This window comes from Balaenoptera ricei, chromosome X (assembly GCF_028023285.1).
Source record: "Balaenoptera ricei isolate mBalRic1 chromosome X, mBalRic1.hap2, whole genome shotgun sequence".
In the NCBI taxonomy this organism is placed as follows: Eukaryota; Metazoa; Chordata; class Mammalia; order Artiodactyla; family Balaenopteridae; genus Balaenoptera; species Balaenoptera ricei.
This window is the reverse complement of record NC_082660.1, coordinates 2,336,200-2,350,313: the sequence shown is the minus strand read 5'-3', so window position 1 is coordinate 2,350,313 and position 14,114 is coordinate 2,336,200. Positions and strand designations below refer to the sequence as shown.

General features: G+C 43.1%; 1 protein-coding gene across 1 annotated transcript in view; it reads left to right on the top strand.

Annotated features, from left to right (window-relative positions):
• Positions 1 to 13,497, top strand: part of PRKX (protein kinase cAMP-dependent X-linked catalytic subunit) — an 88,928-nt gene extending 75,431 nt beyond the window's left edge. Inside the window, exons 7-9 of the mRNA XM_059910825.1 lie at positions 3,218 to 3,295; positions 6,873 to 7,020; positions 9,067 to 13,497. Of these exons, the coding sequence (XP_059766808.1) occupies positions 3,218 to 3,295; positions 6,873 to 6,998 (204 nt within the window). The 3' untranslated portion in view covers positions 6,999 to 7,020; positions 9,067 to 13,497. The remainder of the gene's footprint in view (positions 1 to 3,217; positions 3,296 to 6,872; positions 7,021 to 9,066) is intronic.
• The last annotated feature ends 617 nt before the right edge of the window (positions 13,498 to 14,114 follow it).

Below are 14,114 nucleotides of genomic sequence, written 5' to 3'. Positions count from 1 at the left end.
CCACCCATCCATCCATCCACCCATCCATTCACCCATCCATCCATCCACCCATCCATCCACCCATCCATCCATCCATCCATCCATCCACCCATCCATCCATCCATCCACCCATCCATCCATCCATCCACCCACCCATCCATCCATCCATCCATCCATCCACCCATCCATCCATCCACCCATCCATCCATCCATCCATCCATCCACCCATCCATCCATCCATCCACCCATCCATCCATCCATCCACCCACCCATCCATCCACCCATCCATCCACCCATCCATCCATCCACCCATCCATCCATCCACCCATCCATCCACCCATCCATCCATCCATCCATCCATCCATCCATCCACCCATCCATCCACCCATCCATCCACCCATCCATCCATCCATCCATCCATCCATCCATCCATCCATCCATCCACCCATCCATCCACCCATCCATCCATCCATCCATCCATCCATCCATCCACCCATCCATTCACCCATCCATCCATCCATCCATCCACCCATCCATCCATCCATGGGCACTTGGGCTGTTTCCACTTTTTGGCTGTTAGGAATAGTGCTGCTATAAACATGCATGTGCAGGTTTGTATGTGAATTAATCATCATTTTAAAAGTTGTACACCATGTGCGATTTTGTCAAACTTTTCATCTGGAGGGAAATATGTGTAAGGAACTGACTTGTATAAACTATGATACTGTATATGCCTGTCTTGGTTCTGTTTTGGCACTGCTGAATTTGAGACAAACCAGGGACATCTTCTTAGCTGTTTCTAGCTCTGGACGTCCGTGGATAAACTTAGGCGTGGACCAGTGCATTGACCCTGTCAGTTGCAGTCTTGAGGGACAAAGTAGACCTGTGTGTGAGACCTGAACCCCGCAGATCTCTTGGGGCCCTCTGTTTATGTGGGTGTGTTCATTTCCTGGGGCGGCTGTAACAGAGGACCACAAACCATGAGCTTAAAAACCACAGGAATCATCCTCCCCCATCCTGGAGACGAGACATCTGAGGTCAAGGTGTCCCAGGGCTGCACTCCCTCCAGAGGCTCCAGGGGAGGGTCCTTCCTGCCTCTTCCAGCTTTTGGGGGCTCCAGGCTTCCCTGGGCTTGTGGCCGCATCCCTCCCATCTCTGCCTCTGTCTTCCTGGGGCTTCTCCTCTGTATCTGGGTCTCTCCTCTTCTGTCTCTTGTAAGGACGCTGTCATTGCATTTAGGGTCCACCCCAATGACTTCCTCCTGACTTGTTTACATCTACAGAAACCTTGTTTCCAAATAAAGTTACATTCACAGGTGCTGAGGATTAGGACCTCAACATGTCCTTTAGCGGGGAGCACAGTTCAATCCATAACTAGTTAAATTGGTTGGCTAGTTAAGGCTACTCATGGACATTGGCTCAAGTGTTCAGGTCCTTAAGGAGGGCAGTAAACGCTAAGTGGTTGGATATCACTGGTGAAAGGAACAAATCTGTGAAACAGGGTAGTTGTTCATCCAATACCTGGCTGGTTTTCTCCTCCTGGTGCTCCTTCGTTTGGAGTGTTTCTCTTTTTTCTTCCAAAACAGACCGTTGTGTTTAACTCCTTCATCCTCTATGGACACTGCTCTGTCCTCCACACTTGGAAAGTTTCTAGCACTTACTTTCTCTTTCACTTCTTTGTCTATTTGTTGTATCTATCTGTCTATCATCTATGTCTATCTATATGTCTATCAATCATATTCCATCATCTACCTATATATCAGTCATCTATCTAGATATCTCATCTATCTCTCCATTATCAATTTATCTATCATCTACCTACCTATGTATCTATCACCTATCATCTGTCTGTTTTCTTCCGTCATCTGTCTATCATCTATCTGTCTGTTATCTATTGAACACCTATCTACCTAACTTTCATCTGTCATCTATAAATGTATCTATCAGTGATCTATCTAAATAGCTCATCATCTGTCATCTACCATCATGTATATCTATCTCTCTGTCCTCTATCTAGATATCATAATACCTTAGTATCCATACTGAGTCTGAAGTTTTAGGGAGTAAACCTTCAGTCTTATTTACCTTCTCTCAGCATCCCTCAAGGTAACACTCATCAGATGTCATTATTTGACTTACATATGGATGGAAAGAAATAGGAAAAGAAAAAGAGTTTTCAAAATAATAGGACTGGAAAAAAGTAGAAGACATTGACATCCCCATCTCCTTCCTCTTGGAGATATGGTTACAGAGAATTTTCTTCTTTGAGGATAAATCATTTAAAACTTTAAAAAATATGAACTGGTACACGTTTTAAAAAGTTAACTTCAGATGCACTGGCTTCTGTGTCACAGACTTCACACGTTTCTGTCTTATAACTTCACACATTTAATTGATGAAAAAGTTGCTACAAGTGTCGTAGAAAAGGAGAAGAAGGGTGCAGCTGAAGGCTGAGAACTTGGAAGGGATTTTCAGAGGTCCTGGTGCTGGTGGTGTCTCCCGTCCAGCTGTTGACACCACAGCTGAGGATGAACTAGACAGACCTTAGTACACATTGGTTTTTGTGTTGTTGTTTTTTTTTTAATTTTTTTTGGAGTAGAGTTGATTTACAATGTTGTGTTAGTTTCAGTTGTACAGCAAAGTGAGTACATATGCATGCATCCACGCTTTTTTAGATTCTGTTCCCATATAGGTTATTACGGAGTATAGAGTAGCGTTCCCTGTGCCGTACACGTTGTTAATTGAGAGGCAACATTGGGTAGTTGTTAAAATCTCTGAAGTCTGACATCCTCAGTTTGAGTTACAGACTTAACTCGCTGGGCAATACAGAGCAAATGACATCATTTAATGAATCTCAGTTTATATGTTTCTAAAATGAGCGTAATTTCACCTGAGGAAATTGTCAAGATGAAAACAGCATCAAACTCAGACCTGACCGTGTGTCAGTCTAATTTTATGTCAAGAGGCTGAACCATAATTCTACTTCGGTCTTTGTGGTCCAGAGCAGTATACACGTGAACCTCGTGACTGGATTTCTTTCTACGATGAAGGAAAGCAAATGAAACTCAAATGCCTTCATCTGTAGTTTTCCCTAATAGCTCACACTCCGGGGAGAGTGATTCAAAACACAGCAAACTCTTGTTTTTCTCTGTAGGGAATCGTGTAGAGATTCTTTTGGAATATTTTCTTTGCTATCCTGTCAACCTTCTGTTCACTGATGATGCGTGTTTCTTTTGAAGAATGGAGCAGAAGACGTGAAACGGCATCGGTGGTTCCGGACCACAGACTGGGAGGCTGTCCCAGAAAGGAAACTGAAGGTACAACATATGTAAATGGGCAGTTCGTACCTGGGCAGCCTGGAGCTCTCCTGGACACTCATTTACTTAGGATGGACACATAATGAATTGATTCGACACAAGCAACCATCCCACATCGTTAATAAGCCAGGTTCCCTATTCAGGGGAGAGCTCAGCTAAAGAGTCACCTAATGGGGGGTTAAGACCCTGGCTTTTTTGCAGTTGGATTTTTGGAGAACTGACTCCATCCCTCCCTAGCTCTGAGACTATGATGAATGTCATCTGTTCCCTTTCTAAGGGGGAATGACACAGGTAGGACGTATGTCTCGTACTTATGGACGGATGTGGCCCAGTGATGGTGGCGGATGAGATGGAAAGTATTCTCAGGCTCATCTTTCTTTGAACTGAATATGTTATCGACGGGTATCCTCAATAGCAATGTTTTCAACGTCGCGCTTGGGCGCCAGTGGAGAGACTTAAAAAATGCTAATGCCTGGCCCCCAGCCCAGACTCTAGGGGTGGAGCTGATATTCATTTTGTTCAAGGTTTTAACTCTTATGTATTTTATTCTATTACACTGACTTACAGAATTGCCTAGGTAATATATTCGCATTGTTCAAAAACCAAGTCAATATTAATATGCGTACGTGGCCAGGCTGTCCCCTCCCAGCTGGCTGTAGGTAACCACTCTTATTAGATTTTTCTGTGTATCCTTTAAAAGTTTCTTTAGGTTAATGTGAACCCAGGTGGATATACATATTCTTATTTTCTCCCTTTTTAAAAAAAAGTATTTGTTTTTATTTATTTATTTATTTGGCTGCGTCGGGTCTTTAGTTGTGGCACGCAGGCTCTCTATTGTGGTGCGAGGGCTTCAGAGCACTCAGTCTCAGTAGTTGTGGCACACGGGCTCTCTAGTTGTGGCACGCAGGCTCTAGAGCACGCAGGCTTAGTTGCCCCACGGCATGTGGGATCTTAGTTCCCTGACCAGGGCTCGAACCCGTGTCCCCTGCATTGGAAGGCGGATTCTTAGCCACTGGACCACCAGGGAAGTCCTTCTCCCTTTTTTAAAAAACACAAAACCTACAGTTATGCACGCACTATTCTAATTTTGCTTTTTTCATTTAACGATACAACCTCGAGATCTTCCCATATGCCTGAATAGCTTTCTCGTTCTTTTTAAACCGCATGGAACTGCTTTACATGTCTCTACCATCGTTTACTTAACCAGACCTCAACTGACAGACACTTAGGCCAATTCCAGTCTCCTACAAGGAATAATTTCATACATTTCTTTTGTGTTGAAGATGAATTTCCAGACGTGAGATCCTTGGGTCAGAGGGTAAATGGCGTTTGAAATCTTGGTACTTTTGCAACATACTTCTCTGTAGAAATGGCATCCTTTTGTGCTCCCAGGGGACTTGTTTTGAAAAATGCCTCTTTCCCCCCAGCTCAAGAGTGGTGAGTTATACAACTTTTGCAGTTTTGCCTAACTGATGGTTCAAAAGAGGTATCTCCCCTTGACAATGGAGCCATTGACTGAGCTGGAAGGTTTCTGAAAGCCAGAATCATGCACCTTCTGTCCACATGGTGCCTGGTTTATAGAAACAGCTCATTTATTGAATGCAATGAGAACGAATGAAGGAAAAGTGACCCTTAAATTTACTCTGTGACTTTTAAAATCTTTGTAAATCCTTAACCTCTTTTATGGAACCAACCTAAGATCTATTCACGCGTGGGTTGGCCCATTTGGGGATGGGGGTTGTCTGCGGTGCGTATAAAGCGTGAACCTCACTAATTAGGCTTTCTGGCATGGAACTTCTGAGTCAGATGAGGAACGTGGCACCTTCACCTGAAGTTCCTTGATGTTTCTGAGATGCTGACCACTCAATACTCTTTGCATTTTGATACAGTCAACGAAATATACAAGTAACAAGAGGGTTTTTTTTTTTTACATGAATAATTTTTAATTTACTTGACTCATTTCTGTGTCCACATAGCAGTTAAAATGTTCCCCCTGGGATCCACATATGAGCCCATGCTCTGTCAGGATTCTCCAGCTGCATCTGCTTTGCTGTGGTCTGTTAGGAAGCACGGAACTTTGGGACAAGGACATATCTAGGTCCTCGTCCTGGGCTTGACTTGAGGATTCTAGCATCACTGAACCTCAAGTGTCTTGTGAAACATCCAGGTTAGGATGCATCCTGCAGAGGACGGGGGAGAGGGGTGGTGTTCACCACGTGTGTTAATGGCTCTGGACAAAGCATAACAGTTTCATAGGATTAGAGAAAACTAGTTGGTGTCTGTGTGCGTTACAGAATCTTGGAGTTGGACGTATGCAGGAATCAGCAAAGTACAACCTGTGGGCCAAATCTGGCCCCTTGCTTGTTTTTATAAATAAAGTTTTATTGGCACATAGCCACATCCATTTGTTTACAGATTGTCGATGGCTGCTTTCCCACTGCCATGGCAGCACTGAGTAGTCGCAACAGAAGTTGCATGGCCTGAAAAACAAAATGTTTTACTAACTGGCCCTTAATGGGAAAAGTTTGCTGACCCTCTTCTCAATCCCAATGCCTTCATTTTTATCAACGCAGGATTGCGGTTTGGCCTCTGAGATAATAAAACCCAAGTCTGGAGCTCTTTCCATCTTTCTGGAATTTTCCAAAGTGTGGCCACAGGGCCAGCTACATCAGAATGTCCCTGACCTGGGAATCTGAATTTAACAAGCAGTCCAGGTGGTCCTCAATTCTAGAATTTAAGAAGCAAGTGCTGGGTACCTTCCTTCCTCCCTAAATTCTTCAAACTGTGTAAGCATTCATCAATCTGATAGTTGACACCTCACTTGCAATATCTTAATTCCAAGCTTTTCCTGTTCATAAACAAAGAAAAGCAGCTCTGTTGTTTTCCAGTTCTTTTTACATTTTCACATAAAGCTGTAGACATAGAGGGATGTATGGGTAGACCTCGAGATACTGTAAGCTTGGTTCCAGAGCACCACAATAAAGCAAGTCACACTAATTTTTTCGTTTCGCAGCACATGTAAAAGTTATGTATAGGGAATTCCCTGGTGGTCCAGTGGTTAGGACTCTGTGCTTTCACTACCAAGGGTGAGGGTTTGATCCCTGGTCCGGGAACTAAGATTCCCGCAAATCAAGGCAAGGCCAAAAATTAAAAATAAAAAAAGAAAAGAAAAATTAAGTTATGTACAATATATATACTATCCTGTAGTCTATTAAGCATACAATCACACTGTGTCTAAAAAAAGTGTCCATACCTTAATTCAAAAATACAAAACAAAACAAAAAAAAGCACAATTTCAGTAGTAACGTCAAAGATCACTGGTCACAGATCAACATAACAAATATCATCATCGTGGAAAAGCTTGAACTGTGAGAATTGTCAAAATGCGACACAGACGGGAAGTGAGCCAGTGCGGTTGGAAAAAGGATCCCAGCAGACTTGCTCAGGGTAGGGTTGCTGCAGGGCGTCCATTTGTAAAAGCACAGTCTGTGCAAAGTGCACTAACGTGCGCTGAGCGTAGTAACATCCTGGCGCGCTGTTCCTCTGTAACACGGTGTTGTGTCCTGTTGTTCCCCAGCCTCCCATCGTGCCCAAAGTGTGCAGCGAGGGCGACACCTCCAACTTCGAAGCTTACCCCGAGAACGACTGGAGCGTGGCCCCTCCCGTGTCACAGAAAGATCTGGAAGTCTTCAAGAACTTCTGAGCGTGGGCTCCCCACCTGGAAGGTATAGCTTTTTTTTTTTTTTTTTTTTTTTAATATCAAGGCATCTCTTATTTCATTCATTAATTTTATCAGTTGAATTCTGTTTTTTTCTTTCTTTCTTTTTTTTTAACATATACATGTATCTCTTCTTTTTCAAATTCTTTTCCCATTTAGGTTGTTACATAATATTGTGCCCAGTTCCCTATGCTCTACAGTAGGTCCTTGTTGGTTGAACTTATTTACACAACAGAAACAGACTCAGAGAACGAACTTATGGTTACGAGGGGGGGAGGGTCGGGGGGAGGGATACACTGGGAGTTCAGGATTGATACGTACACACTGCTGTATTTAAAATGGGTAACCGACAAGGTGTATCTTTATTTTTACTAGTTAAAAATCGGCGAGGTTGACAGAACCTCATGTGCAGGAGGTCTTGCCTAGACCGAGTGGGGCTCCTCTCCCCCGTTCCGGCACGAGCGATAGAGCAGAACCAGCCAGAGGCCTTTCCAGGGCAGCAGAAGACACAGCCGGTGTGTGTGGGCCGCACGGCCAGAGCACCGGCCTCACCACGAGCATCTCACGCCCCGGCCCCACCTGCCGGGGCAGGATCTGTACCAATAAATAAGGCTCCTAGGAGACGGGTGCACCTGCACATTGGAGAAGCCTAGCTCTTGTGCCTCCTTCCTGGAATCCCCGAGGTCCACACCAAAGTACTTCCCAAGTATTTTCAGAAGGACTCTTGGGTCTCTTTTTGTTAAAAAAGGAACACCTCGTAGGAAATTTGCTAAAGTTAATTTGAGATTTAAAAGAAATGATTTTGAGTCTCTTATGTCCACGAACCTTTGAAGGTCTCTGACGACTTTGAAGGTCTAGTTTATTTAGTTAGTTATTGAGTTAGTTTAATTGCGTTTTATTTTTCTCCCCGGTATCTAGGGGTTGGTTTTTATTTTTTTAATTTTTATTTTTTATTGAAGTATAGTTGATTTGCAATATTGTGTTAGTTTCAGGTGTAGCAAAGTGATTCCGTTGTATATGTGTATAAATTTTTTTCAGATTGTTTTCCATTGTAGGTTTTTACAATATATTGAGTATAGTTCCCTGTGCTATTCGGTAGGTCCTTGTTGTTTATCTATTTTATACATAGTAATGTGAATCTGTTCATCCCAAATTCCTAATATATTCCCTCCCCATTTTTCCCCTTTGGTAACCATAAGTTTGTTTTCTGTGTCTGTGAGTCTGTTTCCTTTTTGTAAATAAGTTCATTTGTATCATTTTTTTTCTAGATTTATAGTGGAATTATTTTTAATGTACTTTGGCCAGTGGCAGGGGCAGTATTTGATGACATTCTTGATGAACCTTTGGAAGTCAGGAGATCATTTCATAATCACATTGCTTTCTATTTATTCAACCAGTTTGCATTTTCTTCTTCTAAAAGCCAGACACATTCATGTTTGAATCTATCTCAGTAATTTTACCGGCTGGTATTTTCCACTGAGCGATTAGGTGTGATGATTCTATGCGAGAAGATATTCTTTCATGAAGCGAAATCTAATCCCATAGGTGAGACCCAAGTTCAGCTTCATTACAGGATTCCGGAGCTATGTTCTGGAGCTGTGTGACTTAATCATGCATCTTTGTGTGGATTACTGCTTTTCAGCAGGTGGAGATGGATTTGAAGACAGCTGGCAGGGGACCTCTCACCTCCCTGTGCGTTGTAGCTTTCTGCATCATAAAATGTTTTGTCTGGTTGTATAATCCTACAGCAAAGCACGTTGAAACTAGGATCTGTTTTTGCTTGAGTGATGAATCTTTCTCATGGATGAGGAGGGGCTAGTTCTGTGGATGTCAACACCATAGAACCTTAAAAACCCACCTTTAAAATACTGTTCCATGTCTCTTGTTAGGCATCTTCTCTCCTTAGAATTCAGGCTTGTGGGTCTTTGCAGTAAGAATTCCAAAGGAAAGTTTGGTTTCTTTCGTGCTATTATTGTTGTTGTTGTTCTTAGGATGACAAACTTTACCCAGGTGTTTAAAAACTAACAAAATCCTTTGTCTAATTTCACGCCAGCAACAGGGTGATTTGAGCCTGCCTGGGACAGATGGCTGTCCCCAGGCAGACCTGAAGAAGCATCTTCTTAACGGGATAAGGACTTTTCCACATCTATATACACCCGGATGTATACAAAGAGATTGCAGAGCCATTGACGTTTGTGGACCTAGAATTATTTAAGCAACTGGAAATCGACTGCACAGTAGGACATTTTGAAAAATTGTTTGGTTGTAGATTTTATCTTCTTTTTAGGCTTGTGTTCCTACTGGGATATCCTGGGGGTTTTTTTCTCGTAGACTTTATAAGTTTGAGCTGAACTTGTTCAGATACAACCACAGATTCTGTGTTTGTGCCTGTGCGTGTGTGTGTGTGTGTGTGTGTATAAAAAGGACGGTGTGCCTGGAGCAGGGAAATTGTGCAGTGAAGTAAATGTTCCTACTTTCCAGAGCCTATGGTGTTTATGTTTCAGATTTTTTTTTCAAGAATCTATTCTCTTGGGGACAAATTTTAAAAGTATGACATGTGCATTTTTTATCATCTCATATGCATTTTATGGTTATATGTGAAGAAAATATCATACGACGGTCTATATCCAATGTCTTCAATGCTTTGTGTCTGGTAGCCTTGGGTCATGAATCCAGGATGACAGGGAAGGAGATGTGGGTTTGAACTTTAGTGCAAGACTAGCCATTGACCATGAATGTTATTCAAGGAATTTTCTCTATTGCATTAAAAAATTTCATACTCTGTAGGGGGATGGCTATCTATTAATATTCCAGGTTAAATCCGTGGACCAAAACGCATCTCCCAAAGCAAACTAGTAGCTTTCTGTATTGGCTCAATGAACTTATGCAAATGTTTTCTTTTCCCTTTGGTTTTAGGAAAAGTAAGAAACGAAAAGGTACGATGGAAGTGTTTGAACCTCCCTCGTTTCCGCTTAGTTTCACTTCTTCCTGTCAATGTTCAGTCCATCTGGTTTCATAGACCAGGTCGGCTTGTGCAGAATAACCATTGCGTGAGATTCGTTTCTCTTTGGACGTGAGGGTGAGGGTCCCCGAGGCGTGCTCTGCTGTGCCTTCCCCTTAGCACTGATCGTGAAAGCCAGGTGTTGAGTGGGTCGCCACGAGTGTTGCTGTTTAAACATGGGTCTTCCCAGAAGCAGTGCCTGGGCAGAGGTCCTTGGTGTCTGTCTCGTCCCTCATGCATTTCCTTCTCTACTCTCTGCTTCTGCTTTCTGATTCTAAACTTTGCCGTGAAAACCTAAAGGCGCCGCCCATATTCTGTTGGCTGTGACTCAGCTGGAAACACAGCATTGCTCAAACTTGTTATGCATCCGATCATAGGGCCCAACCATGGCCTTCTCCACGGAGGTCTGTGCATTTAAGAAGTAGGTTCCAGAGCCTTCAGTGGCTGCAGGGATGTACCCAGTAGATCTCCGAGATCTCCTCTCCTGCATCCTCCCTTTTCCTGCCAAGAAAGGTCCAGCTCCTTGGGCAGCCGGCATGGGGCAGAGTATGCCCCACAGGTGTGTTGGTGTCAAGTGCTGGGTGCCCCCCGAGCTCTCAGCCCCCTCCCAGGCCTCTGCAGCTTACGTGTTCTTGGGTTACCTGGCAGGTTCTTTGCCATCAACACTTTTTCCTGTGCTGGGCCAGGAAGGCTTTTCTTCCTATAGCCCTTGCCTACCTCTCTCTTCTGCAGGCACATCTGGGGGTGTGGAGAGCTGCCATTTGCAAAAAATCATACATTTTTTTTTACCGTAGCAAAAATGTCAAAGGAGATGTAGTCACCTATCAGATTTGGCCAGTTTCCCCTCACGAATCCAAAGACAAGGGCTGTGTCTATTTGAAGGTGACATGAAGGCAACTTACACCTATAAAAGCTTTAAATTGAAGGCACTAAATCACCGCCTTCTCATAAATGACCTCGTCTTCAAATAGAAACCAACTCCATAGGTGAGAGTGAGTCCAAAATTTAGTAAAATAAACCCTTGACAATGAGTAGCTCAATAAAAATTTATTTTCCAAGGGTGCGCTTGGATAAATGTTCCCACAGAACTGTATTTTCAGTCTGTACTTTGCAGGCACCGTGCTCTTTGGATGAAGCCATGGGCCAACGGGCTAAAATTTTACCACGTAATTCCTGCACTGTTTCATCGTTGAATGTCAGAAGGTTAAATCAGCAAAGCAAACCTGCACGGAGATGTAGACCCACGAGGAAAAACATGTCTCGTGTCTTCTGACTATAAAAATAAACAATTATTATTTGGAGCCTTATGCTTAAAAAAATACAAAATAAATGAAACACCTTTCCGGAACACAGTGCAAAATTGTACATACACACGCTCCCTATGCATATTTTTTTGGGTTCGCTCTTCATGTCCAGGATTTAATTTATGAGACGAAAATAGTACAAGAATGCATGAAAACACATTGCCTTAATTTTGAACAAATATGCAGGGAAAACAAAAGTTCAAATGCGTTGATGATTTGGTTCTTTAAAAACGTTGTCATTGACCATCAGCCGTGCAAAACCTTGAAAATGAAGAGGAATTCCAGGAGTACCAGATGGTGTTTGTCTCACCTTCCAGACCCTCATGCCCATTTAATTATACAAAGCGCTACCTGCTGGTGGCCAGGGCATAAATTAAATGGTCTGACGTAATGCAAAGATGGGTGTGATCAAAATGAGTCTTAAGCACATGGCACGCACGCTCCCTATGTATGACCGAAAACTAGTTCACTCCCTGGAGGCCTTCTGCCATGTTCACGTATCGGATCAGAAATAATCAGGGTGCAGAGTTTTGAGGGAAATTCATATCCATCAGCACAGCCTTCAGAGCCGGAAAAGCACAGATTTATTTTTGTTTTCTGCAATTTGACAAGTTGGTAAATGACAATGCTATTTAAAAAGTCTTCAGGAAACACATGTATTGCAAGAGGTGGATTGAGGTGGGTCTTGTTTTCCTAAGGGGATTGTCGCCAGCCTGCTTTGATAGGCATCTGTGAAGCTGAGAAGGAGATAAAATCACAGCTGATCATACGGCATAATGTTCATGGTCACAGAAGTTGGAATCCCACTCAGCAGAAATGTATCGTTTGCCAGCAATGGAAAAGTCGTGATTTATGCTCTCCACATGTCACAATATGCAAAAGAAACTCCAGTAACCAGGTAACAGGTGTCCATGTCACACCATCACGTTGCTTTAAAACGCCACCTCCTGTTCCTTCTCCTGGGGCAGCTGCACCATCAGCTGTTTATAAATGTCCTGTGCAGTGTTTGGTTTCCTTCTGTCCGTCTCTACGTCGGGACTAACCTGCTGCCAGCCATGGCGTCACCAGTAGCGCTGAGCAGTTGAGTGACATGACACACATTTGCCCTTTCTACGTACAACCTAAGTTGCCTCTCAATTTGGAACCACTGTAACTGTGAAATACAGCTCCATCATGTTCACGCGAGACCCCGACCCGCCGCCCTGTAGGCACCGAGGGCCGCCCACCCAGGTGAACTCTGCAGGCTGCACCCAATCCCATCAGAGCATGAAAATCCTCGCGTTAGCTGCAGGTGCAGGAGAGATTGGATTTTTTTTTCCAGCCCTTTGATTTTGCATCACGAAATTTACACCATCACAGAAGCCCTTGATGGCTCCCAATTAAGATTTGAAGTGAGATGCCTGCATTATTCTTTTTCCAGGGGTCCGTCTCCCTGGCGTGTGTTTTACACCTGTTGGGCACATCCTACGTACTGTATGTACCCTCTATCCCTGTTTCTGACTCATTAGTTCAACTTCCGTGGATGTTGTTGAGTTACCAAAAGCAAAGAGAAAAGCACATGCACAGTTGTCTTAATATATTTGAGTAGTGGTGTGTGTGTGTCTGTCTGTCTGTCTGTCTTGTTGGAGGTGGAATGGGGGGGGATGCTTTCACCAAGCATAATGTTTTCACATCAAGCTTGTTTTTGCAGACCCTGTGGGGTTGCATCCAAGGAGCAGTGCTTCATAATCAAAAGGAAATACTCTGTAACAGTTTCCTCTAAATTATTGTGTCTTCAGATGTTCTGTTGATCTTCCACGGTGGACTCCTCCGTTATTTAAGTAAAAGTCATTACATGTTTGCTTTTGCAACTGGGATTTGAAGCCTTTGTGCTCGCAGGCCGTCTTTCCTGGTTCCCTGTGATGCTTTTCCACCTCTGCAGGACGGTCAGAGCTTCCTTCTTTCTTGTGGGATGAAGTGCCTGGGCCAGTGTGGCACGTCCCCAATGAGTCACACTCGGAGCCCCGCCGGGCCATCGCAGCTTCTCATGTGGATTAAAAAACCCTGTCAATTCCTTGCACAATGAAAATCACTGTGATTTGTATATATACCCTAGGAAAATTTTACTGCTGTCTAATTTATGGAATAATACTATTGATTCTAGGTTTGTTTAATAAAACTTTGTATCTTTTAAGATGAAGTCTGTCTCTGGTCTGCTTCTTTGGTCACAGGGAAAGCTGTAGCTTTTTCTGCTTTCATCTAGCCTAGGTGTCGGAAGTCTTTCTTTTTCTTTTTAATTTTTTATATTTTACTGAGATATAATTGACCAAAAAATTATGTTTGTTTCAGGTTTGCAGCATAATGATTCTGTATATGTATATGTAGCAGAAAAACACCCCAGTATGTCTATCTAACATCCGTCCCCTTACATAGTTACAAAATGTTTTTCTTGTGCTGAGAACTTTCAAATTCTCCCTTAAAACAAGTTTCACATACATGATACAGTATTTTCTTCTGCAGAGGGCCAGATGGTTAATATTTTGGGCATTGCAGGACAAGCAGTGTGCAAAAGCAGCCCTAGACGGTATGTAAATGAAAGGGCGTGGCTGTGTTCCAGTAAAGTTTTATTTATAAAAAGCAGCTGGGGGGCTGGATTTGGCCATGCTTTGCCAGCCTCTCATCTAGTACCCGAGGGTGTCTTTGCCAGTCGCCTTTGCAGTTTGTTCAAAATGTGCCTCCACCATTGTCATCAAAAACTAAAATATTTTAAAATTTCATTCTCATCACTCACATAGCTTGGCGCCCAGCTTTCCAAGT